This window comes from Oryctolagus cuniculus, chromosome 3, assembly GCF_051225735.1.
Source record: "Oryctolagus cuniculus isolate XC-2025 breed Fujian yellow rabbit chromosome 3, ASM5122573v1, whole genome shotgun sequence".
Classification (NCBI taxonomy): Eukaryota; Metazoa; Chordata; class Mammalia; order Lagomorpha; family Leporidae; genus Oryctolagus; species Oryctolagus cuniculus.
The window spans coordinates 152,905,600-152,923,737 of record NC_142869.1 but is presented as its reverse complement, the minus strand read 5'-3'; the positions used below and the strand labels follow the sequence as shown (position 1 = coordinate 152,923,737).

General features: G+C 37.2%; 1 protein-coding gene across 3 annotated transcripts in view; it reads right to left on the bottom strand.

The window, feature by feature from the left end:
- The window catches only part of CFTR (CF transmembrane conductance regulator), a 221,603-nt gene that overhangs the window by 78,100 nt on the left and 125,365 nt on the right, over positions 1 to 18,138 (bottom strand). For all 3 annotated transcript variants that reach the window (XM_089327932.1, XM_051847972.3, NM_001082716.1), the window contains 3 exon segments: positions 5,907 to 6,001; positions 2,868 to 2,954; positions 845 to 1,568 (listed from right to left, as the gene is read on the bottom strand). In XM_089327932.1, coding sequence (XP_089184058.1) covers positions 845 to 1,568; positions 2,868 to 2,954; positions 5,907 to 6,001 — 906 coding nt within the window.

The following is an 18,138-nucleotide window of genomic DNA, read 5'->3' as shown; positions in this document are numbered from 1 at the left end:
TGTTCTTTTTTCATTTTACAAAGAAGGAAATGTTGGTCAAGAGATGTCAAATGACTCACAACTTGCCAAAGGGCACAGTACTCTTAGATAATCTATGCTATTACACATAGCGATTCATTACAACTCTGTCTGTGTTGATTTCACTAAAGGCACTTAATTTTCCAAGTAAAAAACAACAGTAACAAAAACCCTCCTCTTGTATATTGCTTCCTGTTTTAAGAATAAAAGCATTCCATTTCTCAAAGCAGTACTTTTATCTAAAGATTAGCATTTGTAGATGTAGGGTTTCACATACTCTAAAAGAAATCTTTTCAGAAACCCAATGTATAAACCAAATTAGAAAGATCAAAAAGCCCACACTAACTAAACTCAGGCAACACTGATGAATAAGCTAGAAAGTGAATTGGTCCTGTCTAGAGATTACATGCTTACTTACATCACATGCATGTAGGCCACCTCTGCACAGATATATTGAGAGACTGCTCTTTAAATAACCGAAGCTAATATTTGTTTACAGATTTATTTTTACTCTACCTCATCTGACAAGAGTGCAAGGTGGTATTAAAGCAGCTGCTTCCCAATGTATAGAGATGATTTTCACATTAAAAGATCCACTAGCACACCCTTACTCTGATTTAAAATATATTTTAAGGAAAAGAAATAGCTAATTGTTTTAAATTTTGAAGCTACTTACATAATTTACAGACTTTAGACTTTCCAAAATCTCATAATAAACTTCATCTTAATCTAATTATCTGAGTAAGTTTTGCTATATATCACATACTACAATCCACTCAACTGCATCCTATTGGGGGAATACTTTATACTAATACTTTATACATACCTTTAAGTCTTCTTCATTAATCTCTTCACTAATTTCCAAGCCACTTTCTTGAGATAACCGTCTTGAATATATGTCCATTTCAGTCAAGTTTGTCTGAGGGGCCAGAGACATTTTTCGTGCGGATGTGGTTGTCCTTCTGTAAATGCTGGGACCTTGGCTGACCGAGTGTGTCATCAGGTTCAGAACCGACTGCCTCCTGCAGCCCTGCAGCATGGGGCCAGTGTTGATCATGTTGCTTCGAGGTAGAATCGCCTCTCCCTGTTCTGAATCTGGAACCAAGGACAGCCTCCGCTCTATGGATGCGTCCGAATCTTCTTCAATGCCATTCATTTGTAAAGGAGTTTTTGGTACAATAGAAAATTTTCTCATAGAGTTGACTGGATTGAGAATAGAGTTCTTCCGTTTTTCCCCCAACTCTCCATTCTGTTTAAAAGATTGTTTTCTGGTATCATTCCAGGAGATGCTAGCATCTCCTTCTAATGAGAAACGCCGTAAGGTCTCAGTTAGGATTGAATTTCTTCTTTCTGCACTAAACTGGTCAAAAGAATCATATCCCATGAGCTTTGAGCTAAAATCCGGCCGTAGACTTTGGAGTTCAGAAAAAGTACCATAAAAATAGCTGCTGCCTTCATGTAAAATTAATATTTTGTCAGCTTTCTTTAAATGTTCCATTTTAGAAGTGACCAAAATTCTAGTTTTGTTGGCCATCAATTTACAGACACAGCTTTAAGAATATAAAAAGATAGAAAATCTCAATTTCATAAGTATTTCATTATAAATAATACATGTATTTTATGTTAGCATTTTATTTGTGTTTGTATAAAATCATTATCATTCCATTTTATTATTGCTCTTAAAATGATTCATCCTCTGTGGTAAACATTCTATAGTAATTAATTGAGTGCCCCTTTAATAATTACTGCATGAACTAGCATACCGCATTATAAAGTTGTATGTTAGCTCTAGAATGAAACTACTGTTCTGAGATCACGTAAAATTTTGACCAAGCAAATCATTTATCCTCTGTGTCTTATATTATTTACCTAGAAAATGAGGGAATTATGAGGTTATCATTAAGGTCCCTGGAGGTCTCTATTTCACATATCACCTAACATGTCAGAACTTTCTTGTTCTTTACATTTTCCTTTAATTTCCTTTTAAATTTTAGGTTCACCACTAATTTAGTTCTCAAGATCTTACCTTAAAATTAGTATGATTAGTTAACAACAATAACAGAATTGCATATAAAAAGCTGACCCCCTACTAATAAACATTTTCTTCTAGAAGCAAAAATTTTAGAAAAAGTACTTCTAGAAATAATGCAGTCATTTTATACACACAGGCATATACATTCTCATTGCTTAAAATCTTTATTTATACAAGAGTATAATGACTTCTCTCTTAATAAATGACTTTATGTTCCGTGAAATCATTTTCCAACTTTGAAATCGAGTCATATAAACAACTGTTCCTCTTAGGAACTTCACAGACATTGAACCCTCATGGAACTCCAAGAAAATGCAGATGTTAAGTTTGGTGTGACTGAGGAGGAGGTCTCCCAGGAGGTTTTGGGGTAAATGATTGGTCTGAACATTTACCAACAGTGAACATTAAACCATTCAGCCAGTGTGGTTCCTTCAGAAGTTCGGTCTCCAAGAAGGAGACAGAATAACATACTAACACACACAAAAGAGGAAGCAAACATTTTAAGTATAATAACCAATCTAAATAATACAAGACGTGTAATGAGACAATACTAGTTTAACAACTACATAGATAAGAGTTTGTTATATAACAGTACAGCAGTGGAAGAAGTTGGTAAAGCATAAGGTGTTCATGGACAGTACCTTCAACCTTGGCCATGACAGTGAGCTTAGATTTGAGTAGGTGCCATGCTATTTGCTGCCACACAGTCTAAATAATGGTGGACGTATTTCTCAAGAAGTAATAATGCAGGCTACTATGGCATAGTCATTCCTTCTTTTGTCATGAGCATTATAAGTAAATAAATTCAAAAACATACCTCTCAAATATTTCTTTTTCTGTTAAGACATCTAGATATCCAAAAGGAGAGTCCAATAGGTACAAATCAGCATCTTTGTATACTGCTCTAAAATGAAAACACAAATTGAATTAGCTTTCCTCCATGTATCCCATGTCATTCAGTATGGATGCATTTCTTTTTTAAACAGTAACTACATTCACTTCAGTGTGGTCACCACATTCACTCACTGAAATAACACCGTTGTCAACACAACGCATAAACAGTATTGTTAGAAACATCTTTCACGTATGTGACTTTCATGGTGTAGATGACTTGAAATGAGAAATGGAGAGACAAGATACAGATGGCTTTGTGGCCTTTTTGTTTTCTTTTTCCTTTTTCTTTTTTTTGGGGGGGGGGACAGGCAGATTTAGACAGTGAGAAAGAGAGAGAGACAAAGAGAAAAGTCTTCCTTCCGTTGGTTCACCCCCAAATGGCTGCTACGTGCGCCGATCCGAAGCCAGGAATCAGGTGCTTCCTCCTGGTCTCCCATGCGGGTGCAGGGCCCAAGCACTTGGGCCATCCTCCACTACCTTCCCGGGCCACAGCAGAGAGCTGCACTGGAAGAGGAGCAACTGGGACAGAATCTGGCACCCCAACCGGGACTAGAACCGCTGCAGGCGGAGGATTAGCCAAGTGAGCTGTGGCACCCACGGCTTTGTGGCTTTTCGCAACACTCCAAGAACCATTAAAGTGATTGTGCTAATTGTAAGCAGCATAAGCTATCAAAAGTCACACATTGGATTGTCCTATATGATAAAATTTAAAATAATACCTTAAAAATTCTCTTAACAATACTATCTATTTGGAGCCAAGCACATGCTATGTGCTGGCACTATAATGGCAAACATTCGTCTCCGCCTTGAAAAATCTTGAATTTAGGTGGGAAAACAAAAAACAGTATTTCTAACTGTAAAATTTCAGCAAATAAATTGTAGCACTTATGTTAAATTCCTTATTAAATTAAAAAAATTAACAAGCAGGGAGAGAGAGAGAGAGAGTTTCCATTTGTTGGTTCACTCCCCAAATACTTGTAGTGGCCAGGGCTGGGTCAGGGCTGGCCTAGGAATGCAATCCAGGTCTCTCACGGGTGGCAGGAACCCAACTACTGGAGCCATCACCACTGTCTCTCAGTCTTCTACAGTGGGAAGCTACTGTCAGCAACCATAGCTGGGGATCAAACTCAGGCACTCTGATGTGGGATGTGGATGCTAAACTTCTAGGCTAACTACTTATTCCCGAAAATTATCTTCTAAATGTTTCTCAAAGTATTAATTTACATAAAAATGGATAGTGGCTCTGTCATGGCTATATAATTGATACTGTATTTTGCTCCTTATAATCTCAACATCATATTCATAAAGTTCCAAGTAAGGGGAGTATGGATTTATACTCATATTGTTTTACTTTATAAGTTAAAAATAAAATCGCTATTGAATTGATCTTAGAACAGTAATAGAATGAAGATATAGATCCCACATGAATGTAAATATGATGATTTCTTCATAACCTTTCAAATTTTTGGGTGTGATTATTAATAATCTGACTCCATCTTAACTACTTATTTAGGGGCTGGCGCTGTGGCACAGCAGGTTAAAGCCCTGGCCTGAAGCGCTGGTTCTAGTCTCGGCTGCTCCTCTTCCAATCCAGCTCTCTGCTGTGGCCTGGGAAAGCAGTAGAAGATGGCCCATGTCCTTGGGCCCCTGCAGGAGCTCCTGGCTCCTGGCTTCGGATTGGCACAGTTCCGGACGTTGTGGCCATCTGGAGAGTGAACCAGCAGATGGAAGACCTCTCTGTCTCTACCTCTCTCTGTAACTCTGTCTTTCAAATAAATAAAATAAATCTTTAAAAATTTTCAAAACTACCTATATTATATAGTTAATTTATACACATCTATATAGGTAATTCTTGATCCTTTTATAAGAAGAAAACTGTCATCAACCAGCACATGGTTAAGAGAAGTCACAAAAAAGCACATGTGGCAAAAAACCAAAGTGAAATCTAAAAGAATTTTTGTAGTATAAATTGTTTTTGAAGACAGACAAGAGCTAATGTAGCCCATAAATTATACCCTCAAAGTCTTCCTCCTCCATCAGTTCTTACTTCTGTTCTCTCTCTCTCTCTCTCTCTCTCTCTCTCTCTCACACACACACACACACACACCAGAATAATACAAAGCAACTGTAGGTACTCCATTAGATTCCTGTCTAGCAATTTGGAAGTAGGAGTTAGAAGGAAAAAGAGCCAAAACATCAATACATGTGATTTCTTCTTTACAACTATGGCAACACAATGAGAAGAATTTTGTTCCAACAACACTTCAGAAATATTTGACATCCCACATGACCAATATTTTTTTTTTCACTAAAAGTTACAGATTAACGACATACCTTTCTCTTGACACAGGTTAACGATCTCTACTTCTCTGACAGTTTCTCAATGCTTGGAACAAGAATGTCTTGACCAACAAATCTCTTAGCCCCATAATGTCAGATGTGCTTGTCTTATTTATTTTACTTTATAGACTACAGACTTTAAGCTAATTGATATCATGTGCCTTGCCATTTAATCATAGAATTAATTATAGTGAAAATTTGGATAATGTATGTTTGTATAAACCAAGAAGCATAAACATAAGCCCCAAGCAGATAAGTACATTGTAGAGGGTAGAGGTGAGTGATGGAATTCACAGAAATTTACATCTTGCCTTTCCTTATTCTATGTAGAATCCCTAGGTTTTCTGTTTGTCATAAACCGCAGCATAAGGAAGGCAAGTATATAGTATATACATATCAAAATAAGGGTAATGTGTTTTTGAAAAGCCATCATATTTACCAAACCTGAATACTGTATCATTCTCTATGGTTCTTAAAAGTGATTCTCAACCCACTGACCATAAAACTCCAAGAATTTTTAAAATTCTGGAAACAGATACCACAGCAATAGAGAAATGTCTATAATTTTCACATGCATGATAGTTACAGCAAATGCTTGGTAGACCAATAATCAGATACTCACCTTGCTAAAGAAATTCTTGCTCGTTGACCTCCACTCAGAGTAATTCCACCTTCTCCAAGAACTGTATTGTCTTTCTCTGTAAACTTGGAGATGTCCTATTATCAAAATAGAAAATTAGAGAGGCATTTTGGTATGTTGCAGATGAATTTCAAAGGTACATTTTCTTTCAAACATTATTATATATATGCTCTTTAAGCACATTTAAAATTTTCAACATTGCATTTTTATTATTTCAAATGTCATTAATTCATTTGGCCAAAATAACATTGTTAACATTTTAGAACTAAATTTTTCCTGAATTTTTAAAATGTCATTCATGGTCATTAAATCCAATACCTAAAAGTAAAATATTTGAATATTTATGGATATGGAAATATAACAAGGTCACCCACAGGCCCATCATACAAACCCAAACTGACACACTACTGTACATTTCCTTCCAATTTAAATGCACTTCTGAAAGGAAATCTCCTGAAGTTTATAAACCTCCTAATAAGAGAAACTAAGTAATGCTGTTCACACCCCCTGCAGGATCTTCATACCTGCCCACCCAGTTAAACCCTTCCTCATGCAGCCTCTGCATTCCATTCCTCTCCCCAATCACTTGACCCCTCCTGTCACCTCTTTGCCACATAAGTCATTCCTTCACCCAGTTAACAAATTTGGCAACAACCAATCTAGGTTTTCTAAGAGAAAATTAGAGTCTATAAGAAATAATCCTAGACTCCCAGGCATTGTTAGTCTAATTTACAAGGCAAGCCACACTCCTGGAAAACGTTAAATCACATTCCAAAGACTGAATTAACCATTTTAAGACAGATGCTAAAACAGTACATAATTAATTGGTAAATTAATTGTACAGAAAATAGAAGTGTCTACACAATGTTGCAAAATGTATTCAAGAAGACATGGAGTTTGAACTGAGACTATAAGAATAGGTGGTAATCTTTTTAACACACCTCAACCCTCAAACAAACAAACAAAAACTCTTTTATCTCCATCAGTATACTGGCAATTAGCAAGACAGCTCACAAGTGTATTTTTCTCTCCTGCCTCATATTTCCATCCCCCAAATCCCACTCTCTGTTGAAAAACTAAAATCAATTGAAGAAAAAATGATTTCCCCTATACAAATAGATAGACAAAATTCAGGCTTTTGTAGAATTTTGCAAATTTTCTAATCGATTATTAAAAAGATAGAAGCTGCTAGGATTATTACTATTTTTCCTTTTTCTCAAATTTGAACTCAATATCATATTAGTTGTCAGTTGAAATTTTAAATTTTTTTTTTAAATTTGCACATGTAAGTAGTTACCTTGAATTTTATGATCATAACAGTTAAATCTAGGGACTGGATTATAAATTTACAAGAATTCACATAATTCTAATTCAAAATTTATGTAATTAAAGAAGAAAGGAAGAAAGACAAGGGGAAATGAGATCAGTCAGATTTTAGGTTATAAAGAGGTATTTGCAAGAAAAGAAAATGAAGAAAGCTATACAAAGGGCATACAAAAAGAAGACTGGAAAAGAAATCATTGTCAGGAGATGTAGACACCTGAAAAAAAAAAAAAGCAAGAAAATACTGGCAGAATGAAAGAGACAAAGAAAGTGAAGAAGGAGATTAAAAACAAAAACAGAAGTTAATGAAGTGCAGGCTACATTTTAATAAGTACCCCTGAATTTAAATGTCCAAAGATCACACATGCAATTTTATTACAGATAGGATAAATAAAAGGCTGCTTCAGATTTTCTCTCTTAGGATGCTGTAATATGTATATTTTAAACAAGTAAAGCAAATAGGAGGAAGGAAAATAAAAAGTATTCTCTTCCATCTTTCCTATATGAATAGGGTGAAACAAAATATTAGAGGAAAAAGTCAGAAAATATTCATGTGAGCTCAATCTTTACATGCTCAGATCAAATGGAACAACATCAAGTTCCCCCTAAAAGGACCAGAAAGAGCACCACCTGTAGTCTTCTTGATCTCCAACTTCTAATTTGAGGCTGGCTGAGGGAAAGGAGAAAACCTGTTTTAAAATTGAGAGATTCAGGGAAGAGAACTGCGAGATCTCTTGGCATCATGTTGCTCTGTCCACGTCGATCATCCAAGGTTACTCTGGTCCTTCTCATGTGTAAAGCAGTATCATCCTGAGCACTCTAGCAATGCACCTGTAACCAGCCTCAGGGCCAGGTCTTTTCAGCACTCTCAGCCAGCATGCCAGGGCCTGCAGCTCGAGTGTGCCACGCCAGCCTGGGAGAACACCTGATGAGAGATAGGGCCTGCAACACTCTTTTTCTTTGGCCTGGTTTAGAGAGAATGGGATTTCTCAGTGTGAGGCCTTCCCCCATGCTTGGGAGAGCGTCCAGGTTGTGCATAAGCTAGGGAAATGCCACGAAGAACTGCATCCAAGCATCCTTGCTCTGGAATCACTGGAGAATAGAAACGTGGATTACATCCGTGATACCCACTTTGAGCACTACGGGATGTCACATAAACTGTGCTTGTAGTGGTTGCTCAATAAGCACCCAAGCTGGAATACTGACTTGGATAACAGGAGACCCAGAATTTGAACCCCTGGCTGTCGGCTGACTGTGAAATCTGTTACTCAACAGCTCTGTGACTCAATTCCTCTAACCCAAAATTGAGTCAAATAGTTTGTGTTTCATAAAGTGAGCTAAGAATGTAATTCAAGGAAATTGTACTTAAAAAGCAATTCACCAAATACAACCAATAGTTAAGAATGTTATACTACTATAGTATAGTGATCACTTTAAAATTTACTATATATGGGCGAAATGGTAATTTTTCCATTTAATTATTGTATATAGCCTATGTCTACATTCCCACTAAACTATCACTATGTTCCTAGATCTGTCTATATGAAATACCTGAAACTTGTGTAACTTCAATAAAATTTTAAAAAAGAATTGAAATTATATGTGTGTGTGTGTGTGTGTGTGTGTGTGTAGTTCATATATGGGTAGTTCAAATCCCAGCTACTCTGCTTTCAATTCAGCTTTCTGGGAAGGTAGAAGACAATGGCCCAAATACTGGGTCCCTGCCACCCAGGTGAGACCTGGATGGAGTTTCTGCTTGACCCAGCCCTGGCAATTATGGGTATTAGGGGAGTGAACCAGCAGATGGAAGAGCTCCCTCTCTCTCTCCGTTTGTTCCTTCCTTTCTTTCTTCCTCCCTCCCTCTATTGCTGTCTCTCTTTTTCTCCCTTCTGTCATTATGCTTTTCAAATAAATATTTTAAAAAAACAAAAGCAAAGCAATGGAAAACATGACAATCTAAGTGGAATCATTTTAATTCTAAAATAAAACTTCAAACAAAATAGAAAAATGAGCAGCAATACTGACCAAGAGCAAAGTGGCCTGTTTTCCAACCCAGCCTCTACTTCTAACTGGACCAAACACAGCTCAGACAAGTCTCTGGGCCTCCCTTGCCTCCTTTCTCCATCTGCCATTGTCCTTTAAGAAGGCAACAGTATCTTCCTTTCACAGCTGTAAAAATTTGAACTGAATTTAGACTGGTCCATAACATAGGGGTCCTTCAAAAAACTCATCGAAAAGGGATTTAAAAAAATAAGTTTCTTTTTGGTGCAAAAAAAATTCTGAAACCCATGTACAGTTTTCTCATAATATGTATCTTCCATGAACTTACTGAAAACCCTTCATACATCCCAGTACTGGCAACTCCTGACATTTTATAATGACATATTTCCCAGTGTTCTATAGGAAGCCTCTTTTCCACTGGCCTTGAGTCAAGCATTCACTCAATGTGCTAAGGTGCCCTATTCTCCCATGGACAGAAAAGGAGATCCATGGTCTTTATCAGCATATATTGTAAGGAATGTGCAAGAGAAGAGCCCAGAAAAGGTACTGTAATTGGACTCAGAGGCCTTGGGTTCAAGTCCCATGTTGGTTTGGCCTTGCCAGATGTACTGTTGTTGAAATTAAACATGTAGGGAACTTTTAAACAAAAGTCAGGATTCTGCTTTAGATGATCTTGTACTATCTTTTCCTTTTAATATTTTATTCATTTACTTGAAAGATAGTTACAGAGAAGGGAGGAGAAAGAGAGAGAGAGAGAGAGAGAGAGAGAATCTTGCACCCGCTAGTTCACTTTCCAAATGGCCATAATAGCCAGGTCTCGGTCAGGTTGAAGCTAGAAGCAGGAGCTTCATCCAGGTCTCCCACATGAGTGGCAGGGGCACAAACACTTAAGCCATCATCTACTGCTTTAACAGGCCATTAGCAGAGGGCTGGATCGGAAGCACAGCAGCTGGGACGTAAACTGGTGCCTGTATGGGATGCCAGTGTCACAGGTAACAGCTTCACCTGCTATACCATAATGCCAGCCCCAAGTCAGGATCTTAAGGGTAAGGTAAAGGCAGAGATGCTGTTCCTTCCCAGAGAGGATCTGATTTCCTCCCACACCTTCTGAACACCACCACCACTCTGGAGACGGCCAGTTCATTTCATTCTACAATGTTCTACTGTTCTATACTACTTCTATATATCCAATTACCTTATTTTATATATACATAAACATTTGTGTTTATATATTATATATACATATTACACACACACACACACACACACACATATATATATATAAGCTGAAGGAGGGGAGGCAGGTTCTCTATCTTCTTTTTTCTAAGAATTTTATCTTTCTTTTAGAACTGTGAATAGTTGTTGACTTGAAATTTCTACTAACACATTTTGGCAGTAAAAACAAACAGAAATATTTTTAAATTCTTGCATCTTCTGCTGAAGACAAATATACTACCGAATGAAAAATACTTAGTTAGATACATAAATATTTTAGTAATCAACACAACAGTAACCTTCTTGATGAGCCAACATCAGAATAACATAATAAGTAAGTAGATTGACTGATACAAGCAACCTTCAAGGCAATTCTGTGTTTGGGTTCATTTTATCAAGTTTTTGCAGTCAGGAACAGACTGGACAGGAAATGTAAGATTTTGGATTTCACCCTCCATCATTTCTTTAATTAAAAATTTTATCCAAGGCATAATTCACATTTTTATTTGTCAATTCAATAAGAACATAATCTTCCTTTCTTTTAATCAGGTAACAGGAATGGTTTATTAAATAGATAATTTCCATTGAATTCATGTCATATATAATATTCTCATACTTACTAAGATCTATTTCTGGGTTCTCTGGTTCCTCTGACCTATTTTTTTAATTCCCATACTAAAATACTGCTTCATGTTTTTTGTGCTGTGGTTTTTTAATGATTTAGTATTTGACAAAATCTATTTTTTTTATATTTGTTTATTCAAAAGGCATAGATACAGACCACAAGAGGGAGAAAAAGATCTTCCATCTGATGGTTCATTCCCAAAATGGCTACAATAGCAGGGGCTGGGCCAGGCCGAAGCCAGGAGCCAGGAACTTCTTCCAGGTCTTTCACATAGATGTAGGGGCCCAAGCACTTAAGCCATCTTTCTCTGCTTTTTCAGGAGCATTAGCAGGGAGCTGGATTGGAAGTGGAGCAGCCGGGACTTGAACTGTTGCCCATATGAGATGCCAGTGCTGTAGGAGGTGGTTTAACCCTCCACATGCCAGCCCCAACAAAGTCTAATTCTTATTCACAAATATTTAGGCTTTTTGGTCATTTAGTCTCCCACATAAAAACAATATTCACAATAATAATATAAACAATAAGAAAAGCTAACACATATTCAGTGCTTACTTGTTAAGAACTGTTTTAAGAACTTTATATGTATCAACTGTTCTATTCCATTTATTTAAATATAAGGAAACTGAAGATTGGAAAAGATGAACAGCCAAACACAGTCAATGGATATACGGAGCCAGGATTCCAATCAAGACACCTGCCTACGCAGCATGCATTCTGCAGTATTTTTTTTTTTAATTTTTTGACAGGCAGAGTTAGAGAGTAAGAGAGAGAGACAGAGAGAAAGGTCTTCCTTCCGTTGGTTCACCCCACAAATGGCTGCTACGGCCGCTGCGGTCCGAAGCCAGAAGCCAGAAGCCAGGTGCCCCCTCCAGGTCTCTCATGCGGGTGCAGGGCCCAAGCACCTGGGTCATCCTCCACTGCCTTCCCGGGCCACAGCAGAGAGCTGGACTGAAAGAGGAGCAACCGGGACTAGAATCCGGGGTGCCAGTGCTGCAGGTGGAGGATTAGCCAAGCGAGCCATGGCGCCAGCTTTCTGTACTTTTTAAATATTTTCTCTCCATATGAAATTTAAGTTTAACTAAATTCTAAAAATAACCTTACTGAAATATACATAATTCTGGATAGTGTTTACATTTTTAAAATGCTAATTTTTATTAAAAATCATTATCCATTAATTTAAATTTAATTTTAGATTCTTTAAGGAGAGTTTATTTTTTTCATAAATGTCCTATAAATTTCCTATTAGATTTATCCCTAAATACTTTATAGTCTGTTGTTATTTTGAGTTGAACACTTATTTTACATTTTAATTTCTACATGGTTAGGGCTTAGTACAGAAAAAAGTGAATGATTTCTGGAGTATTTATCTATACTCCAGTTATCATATAATTAACATGCTGAGTCAGAGAATTTCAATAGTAATTAATTATAGCTTTTAAGAAGAAGTTAAGGAACTGGCATTGTGGTCCAGCTGATTACGCCACCACTTGAGACACCAGTATCCATTATCAGAATGCTAATTCAAGTCCTGGCTGCTCCACTTCCGATCCAGCTCCTTATTAATGTGCTTAGGGAAGGCAGTAGATGATGGCCCAAGTCCATGGGCCTTGGCCACCTTGCCACCAGGATGGAGATCCATGTTCCTGGTTTTGGTCTAGTCCAGATCTAGCTGTTGCAGTCATTTAGGGAGTGAACCAGTGAATAAAAGATCTCTATTTCTGTCTCTCTCACACACACATGCACATTCTCTTTCTCTTCCCCTCTCTCGTTGCGCTTTCAAATAAATAAATAATCTTTTTTTTTAAAAAAGCTAATCAATTGTAAATGAAATTTAAATTCTGAGAAGGAAGATTGATATTAGAAGGGTTTATAGATATATTCTAAATTTTTTCTGTTTAGATATCTTCATTAGTAGAACTGAAAAAATGGTTATTTGGTCATATTAAAATTATCTTAAGGAGAGATCTTCAGAATAACTTGAAAAAGCTCTACATTGGTAGGAAACTTATTAGGTTTCAAGTCCTGGACAAGGCTTTATATTTAGCAATACTTTCCGTAATAATATTAATGATCGGTGCCAGCGCTGTGGCATAGCAGGTGAAGCCACTGCCTGCAGTGCCGGCACTCCATGTGGGTGCCGGTTCGAGTACCAGCTGCTCCACTTCTGATACAGCTCTCTGTTATGGCCTGGGAAAGCAGTGGAAGATGGCCCAAGTCCTTGGGTCCCTGCATCGTGTGGAAAACCTGGAAGAAGCTCCTGGTTCCTGGGTTTAGATCAGTGCATCTCCAATTGTTGTGGCCATTTGGGGTGTGAACCAGCAGATGAAGACCTTTCTCTCTCTGCCTCTTCATCTCTTTCTGTGTAACTCTTACATTCAAATGAATAAATAAATCTTTAAAAACCAATAATAATATTAATGATCTATAAAATATGATCTTTATTTTTAAATATAGTACATTTAACCAGAAGTTATCATAGTTATCATGCAGGCTATCCAAAATATTAATTACAATGATTTGGCTATATATACATTTGACTGTACATAAATATGTGCATATATATACACTCATGTACGTATGTATACATGCATTGTATACTGTATATATGAGTACACATATGTACATATACATGTAGTCATGGAGCTTGCTCCATACCAACTACTACTATGGTGCTTAGATTCTATTATTGTACATACATTAAAAGGAAATGATTATTTTCTTTCTGTGCTAGGTTACTAGCTCTTATCAAAAAATTAAACATGTACAAGATATGGAGTTCCTACGAATTTAGTTTTTCCCCTCTCCAAAGATTTATCCTCTTCAATCCTATGATATATAACACAGTAACAGTTGACTCATCAAGAATACATGTTACATCCCATGACCCTAAAACCTAGGAAAGACAATTTTTTCTCAGTTAACAAGCATAACTTGGTTGAAGAATAACTTTAAATACTTTAGACTCTCTGATCTACTTAACTCTGAACAACTCAGTTGTTCACTCATTTAAGCTGATCGTGTCACACACTTTCTCAAAACCAAAAAAAAAAAAAAAAACATACAAAACAATTAGATCCATGTGACCTCTAAAATGAAATCCGAACTTAAAAAAACTGACATACAGGACTTTCCCCTGGTTAATTCTGTAGTCTGAACTTCTAGCAGTCCCTCATACTGACCTTATGCTTTAACCACAAATTCTAAAGTTCTCCAATCTTATCAGGCCTTTCATCATGATATTCTTTTGCATCTTTGGTTCCTTTCATCTAGAATGCCTGTCCCTACTTCTCCATCTGACAAACTCCTTCAAAATCGATAAAGACGCCACTTCCTCTGAAAAGTCTCCCATGACTCCCCAACAGTCACACCTTCCATGCCTGTATGTCATCCTTTTTTTTTTTTTTTTTTTTTTTGCTGTATATTTATACACCACTACCTCAAAGACTCTGAACTCCTCACAGGTGAGGTGGAAATTGTAATTTGTTTTCTGCCAGGGCAGGCTGAATTACTGTGGCACGTGTGTTGCAAGCAGTGGGTGAAGCATTTTAGGTAGCATAGAGACAGTGAAAATACAGCCTTGGGTTTCAAGAGCTTACAGTCTAGTGGAGAGGACGGTTCAACTGGGGCGTGAGCTTTTGAGCTGAGCTTGTTCTTCCTCTGCCCAACCTTGTGGATCTGGGTCCTCACTTGTCTTTATGGCCAACTTGAGACCCTGTGATTCCTCCCAGAGGACAGAGGACGTTCTCCAACTCTAAGTAATAAATATTGCTAAGTAATAAAGTATTGTCATTTTAAAAGTATATTCTTATGTGATAATAAGCAAAGACATGAATGGAATCCAATACATAACACATAAACTCATGCATTGATTGGAAACTAGAATAATGGTGCTAAAATGATAATTTGTAGGAAAAAGAGGGACGACTAAAAAAATTGTCTTGAGAGACATGGCTTCCCATGTGGAAAACAATAAAATTAAATTCCTAACTCACACCAAATACAAACATTAATTCTAATTATTTGTAGTCTTAAAAATGAAACATGGAACTTTTTAAATTATTGAGAATACTGGCTGGCGCCATGGCTTACTAGGCTAATCCTCCACCCGTGGCGCCGGCACCCTGGATTCTAGTCCTGATTGGGGCACCAGATTCTGTCCCGGTTGCCCCTCTTCCAGCTCTAGTCCAGCTCTCTACTGTGGCCCAGGAGTGCAGTGGAGGATGGCCCAGGTCCTTGGGCCCTGCACCTGCATGGGAGACCAGGAGGAAGCACCTGGCTCCTGGTTTCGGATTAGCACAGCGTGCTGGCCGTAGCGGCCATTTGGGGGGTGAACCAACAGAAAAAGGAAGACCTTTCTCTCTGTCTCTCTCTCACTATCTAACTCTGCCTGTCAAAAAAATTATTGAGAATATAAAAGAATATATGTGTGATTTACATTATAAAGTATGTCTTAAAGAGAAAACACAAAAAAGTACAAACTATATTGGAAAATATGTATAAAAGTGAGCACATGAAAACTAAAACTCTCTATAACAAAAGATAGCACATCCACATTAGAGGATGATAATGTGATGTACAGAAGAATTGTGTTATTTCAGATCCTCCAAATTGTAGATGCCAAAACTATATCATGTGCAAATAGTTTTTAAGGGAAATATTTGTATAAGAAAACAGAGAGGGAAGCAGGGAAGGTTAAGAAACCTCAATGCAAATCTGACTGCTGAGTGAAGGAAAAAAGGAAAAAAAATGATGGATAGAAGGATGTTAGACCACTGTTCAGTCCAAGGGAGATCCAGCAAAGGCATCTGGGAGTACGTGAACCAAACACCAATATGTAAAAAAAGCCCAAGGTCTCCCAAATTCAGAGTTGCTTTAGTGTCCCTGCCAGACGCATTCACTCATAAGAAAGGAATAGTGTTCAGGCAAAATCTTAGGGAGGATTATCATCAACTGGGGACCTTGCTTGAATATGATTCCTATAGCAACTGCCTGTAAGACACATCTCCCTGAACCACAAAAACTCACCCCAAAATTATACATATATATGCATAAACATACAAATGTGTATATGTACACATGAAACCAGAATGGTAACAAATATGAAAATATGTACAAACACAATTCACAAATAAAAACAGAACTGCTTTTTAGAAAACAAGAGGTTCTGATTTACAAATCAGAATGGCAAAAATCACAGTATCTGTAAATAAAAAGAGTTTTCACAGACGGAAATGGAAATTCTTGTAAGATGGCTGATAGGGCTATAAATTGATACAACCACTTTAAAGTGCAATTTGGCAGTACCTAGTGAATGTTTTTTTTAATATTTATTTTATTTATTTTAAAGGCACAGTTAGAAAGAAAGAAAGGGAGAGATAGAGAGGTCTTCCATCCACTGGTTTGTTCCCCAAATGACCGCTACAGCCAGGGCTGGCCAAGCCGAAATCAAGAGCTTCATTGCGGTCTCTCGTGTGGGTACACAAGAACTTGGGTCATCTTCTGCTACTTCCCAGGCACATTAGCAGGGAGTTTGATTGGAGATGGAGAAGCAGGGGTTCAAAGGGCATGTACATGGGATGCCAGCATTGCAAGCAGTGGCTGAACCTGCTAAGGCACAATGCTGGTCCCCCTAGTGAAACATAAATGTGCATATATTTGCATATCCTGTGACCTGCAATTCAGCTGCTAAGTACATATGTCAAAAAAACTCTTACATACATGCAAAGGAGAAATTTTCAAAAATATCCATTGCAGTATAAAGTAATCTAAATTTTCATCAGGAACAGAATAAAAAAGTAAAATGTTAACACATTATGGGTACCACATCCAGTTAAAATGAAATATGGGTGGGTGTTTGGCGCAGTGGTTAAGATTCTTCTGGGGACATAGCATACCATATTGGATTATCTGTATTCAAGTACTGGTGCTGTTTCCAATTCCAGCTTCCTGCTAACATATATGCTGGGAGGCAGCAGATGATGGCTCAAGTATTTGGGTACTTGATATTTTCATAGGAGACAAGGTTTGAGGTCTGGGCTCCCACCTTTGGCCTGGCTCAGCTGGGCATTTGGGGAATTAACCAACAGATAGAAAAATCCCTTTCTCTCTCTCTCTCTCTCTCTCTCTCTCTCTCAATTAAGTGAAAATAATAAAAGCAAAAAATCTGACTCTTAAAAATAATAACTAAAAAATAAAATAGATTTTTTACATATCAGCATGTAGCTAGATCCCACAAAAGTAACAAGAGACAAGCAAGTTGAAGAATTATGTGCACAAATTATACCATTTATATAGATTTTAAAAAAATACAAAAAAAACTACTAAATATTCTTCATAGGTAACTATATGTATATCTGGGTATAAATCCATTTAAATAGATTGGGAAAATACATGTCACATTTATAACAGTGATTGCCTAAAGCTTGGAGTTTCGTGGAAGAATGATAGTAAGAAGGATGGAGGGAAAAGCTCTACCTACACGATGTCTATGCCCCTAACAATCAAATTAAGGAAACAGGGATGTTGTTATATGAATATTTCCCATCTGAAAAGATGCTGGTAACATAGATCACCTTTTAAATGTATGAAAATAAAACGGTCCTGCATCTGAAAATATTTGATGTCCTAAGTGAGCCATAGTGTTTCACTTCTTTTTCTGGACTGACACCATTCATGGAAAAAAATGTGTACCTCCGGATAACTGGAATTTAGTAAGTATCTCAGAAATCATCATATAAAGCTGTTGAGACTGAAATGAAACAAAACAGTGTGAACAGATTGAGGAGGACTGTGATTTTAAACCAAATACATTGGCAACACCAGGATCCTGTATGAACACATCTACTCTGATTGCGTGGTTTATGGTTCATGTGGAGATTTACTGGTATTTGGCTTTCTCTATTTGATTTAACATAAAGCACTGTTTTGTATGCACTGTTATTTATCTTAGGGGTGTTGGTTTTCAGCCCTCAGATACTCGCCTCTGTGAAAGTCACAATCTGAACAGAAAGTTACACCACCTGGTGCTACCCTGAGTTGTTAATAAAGCAG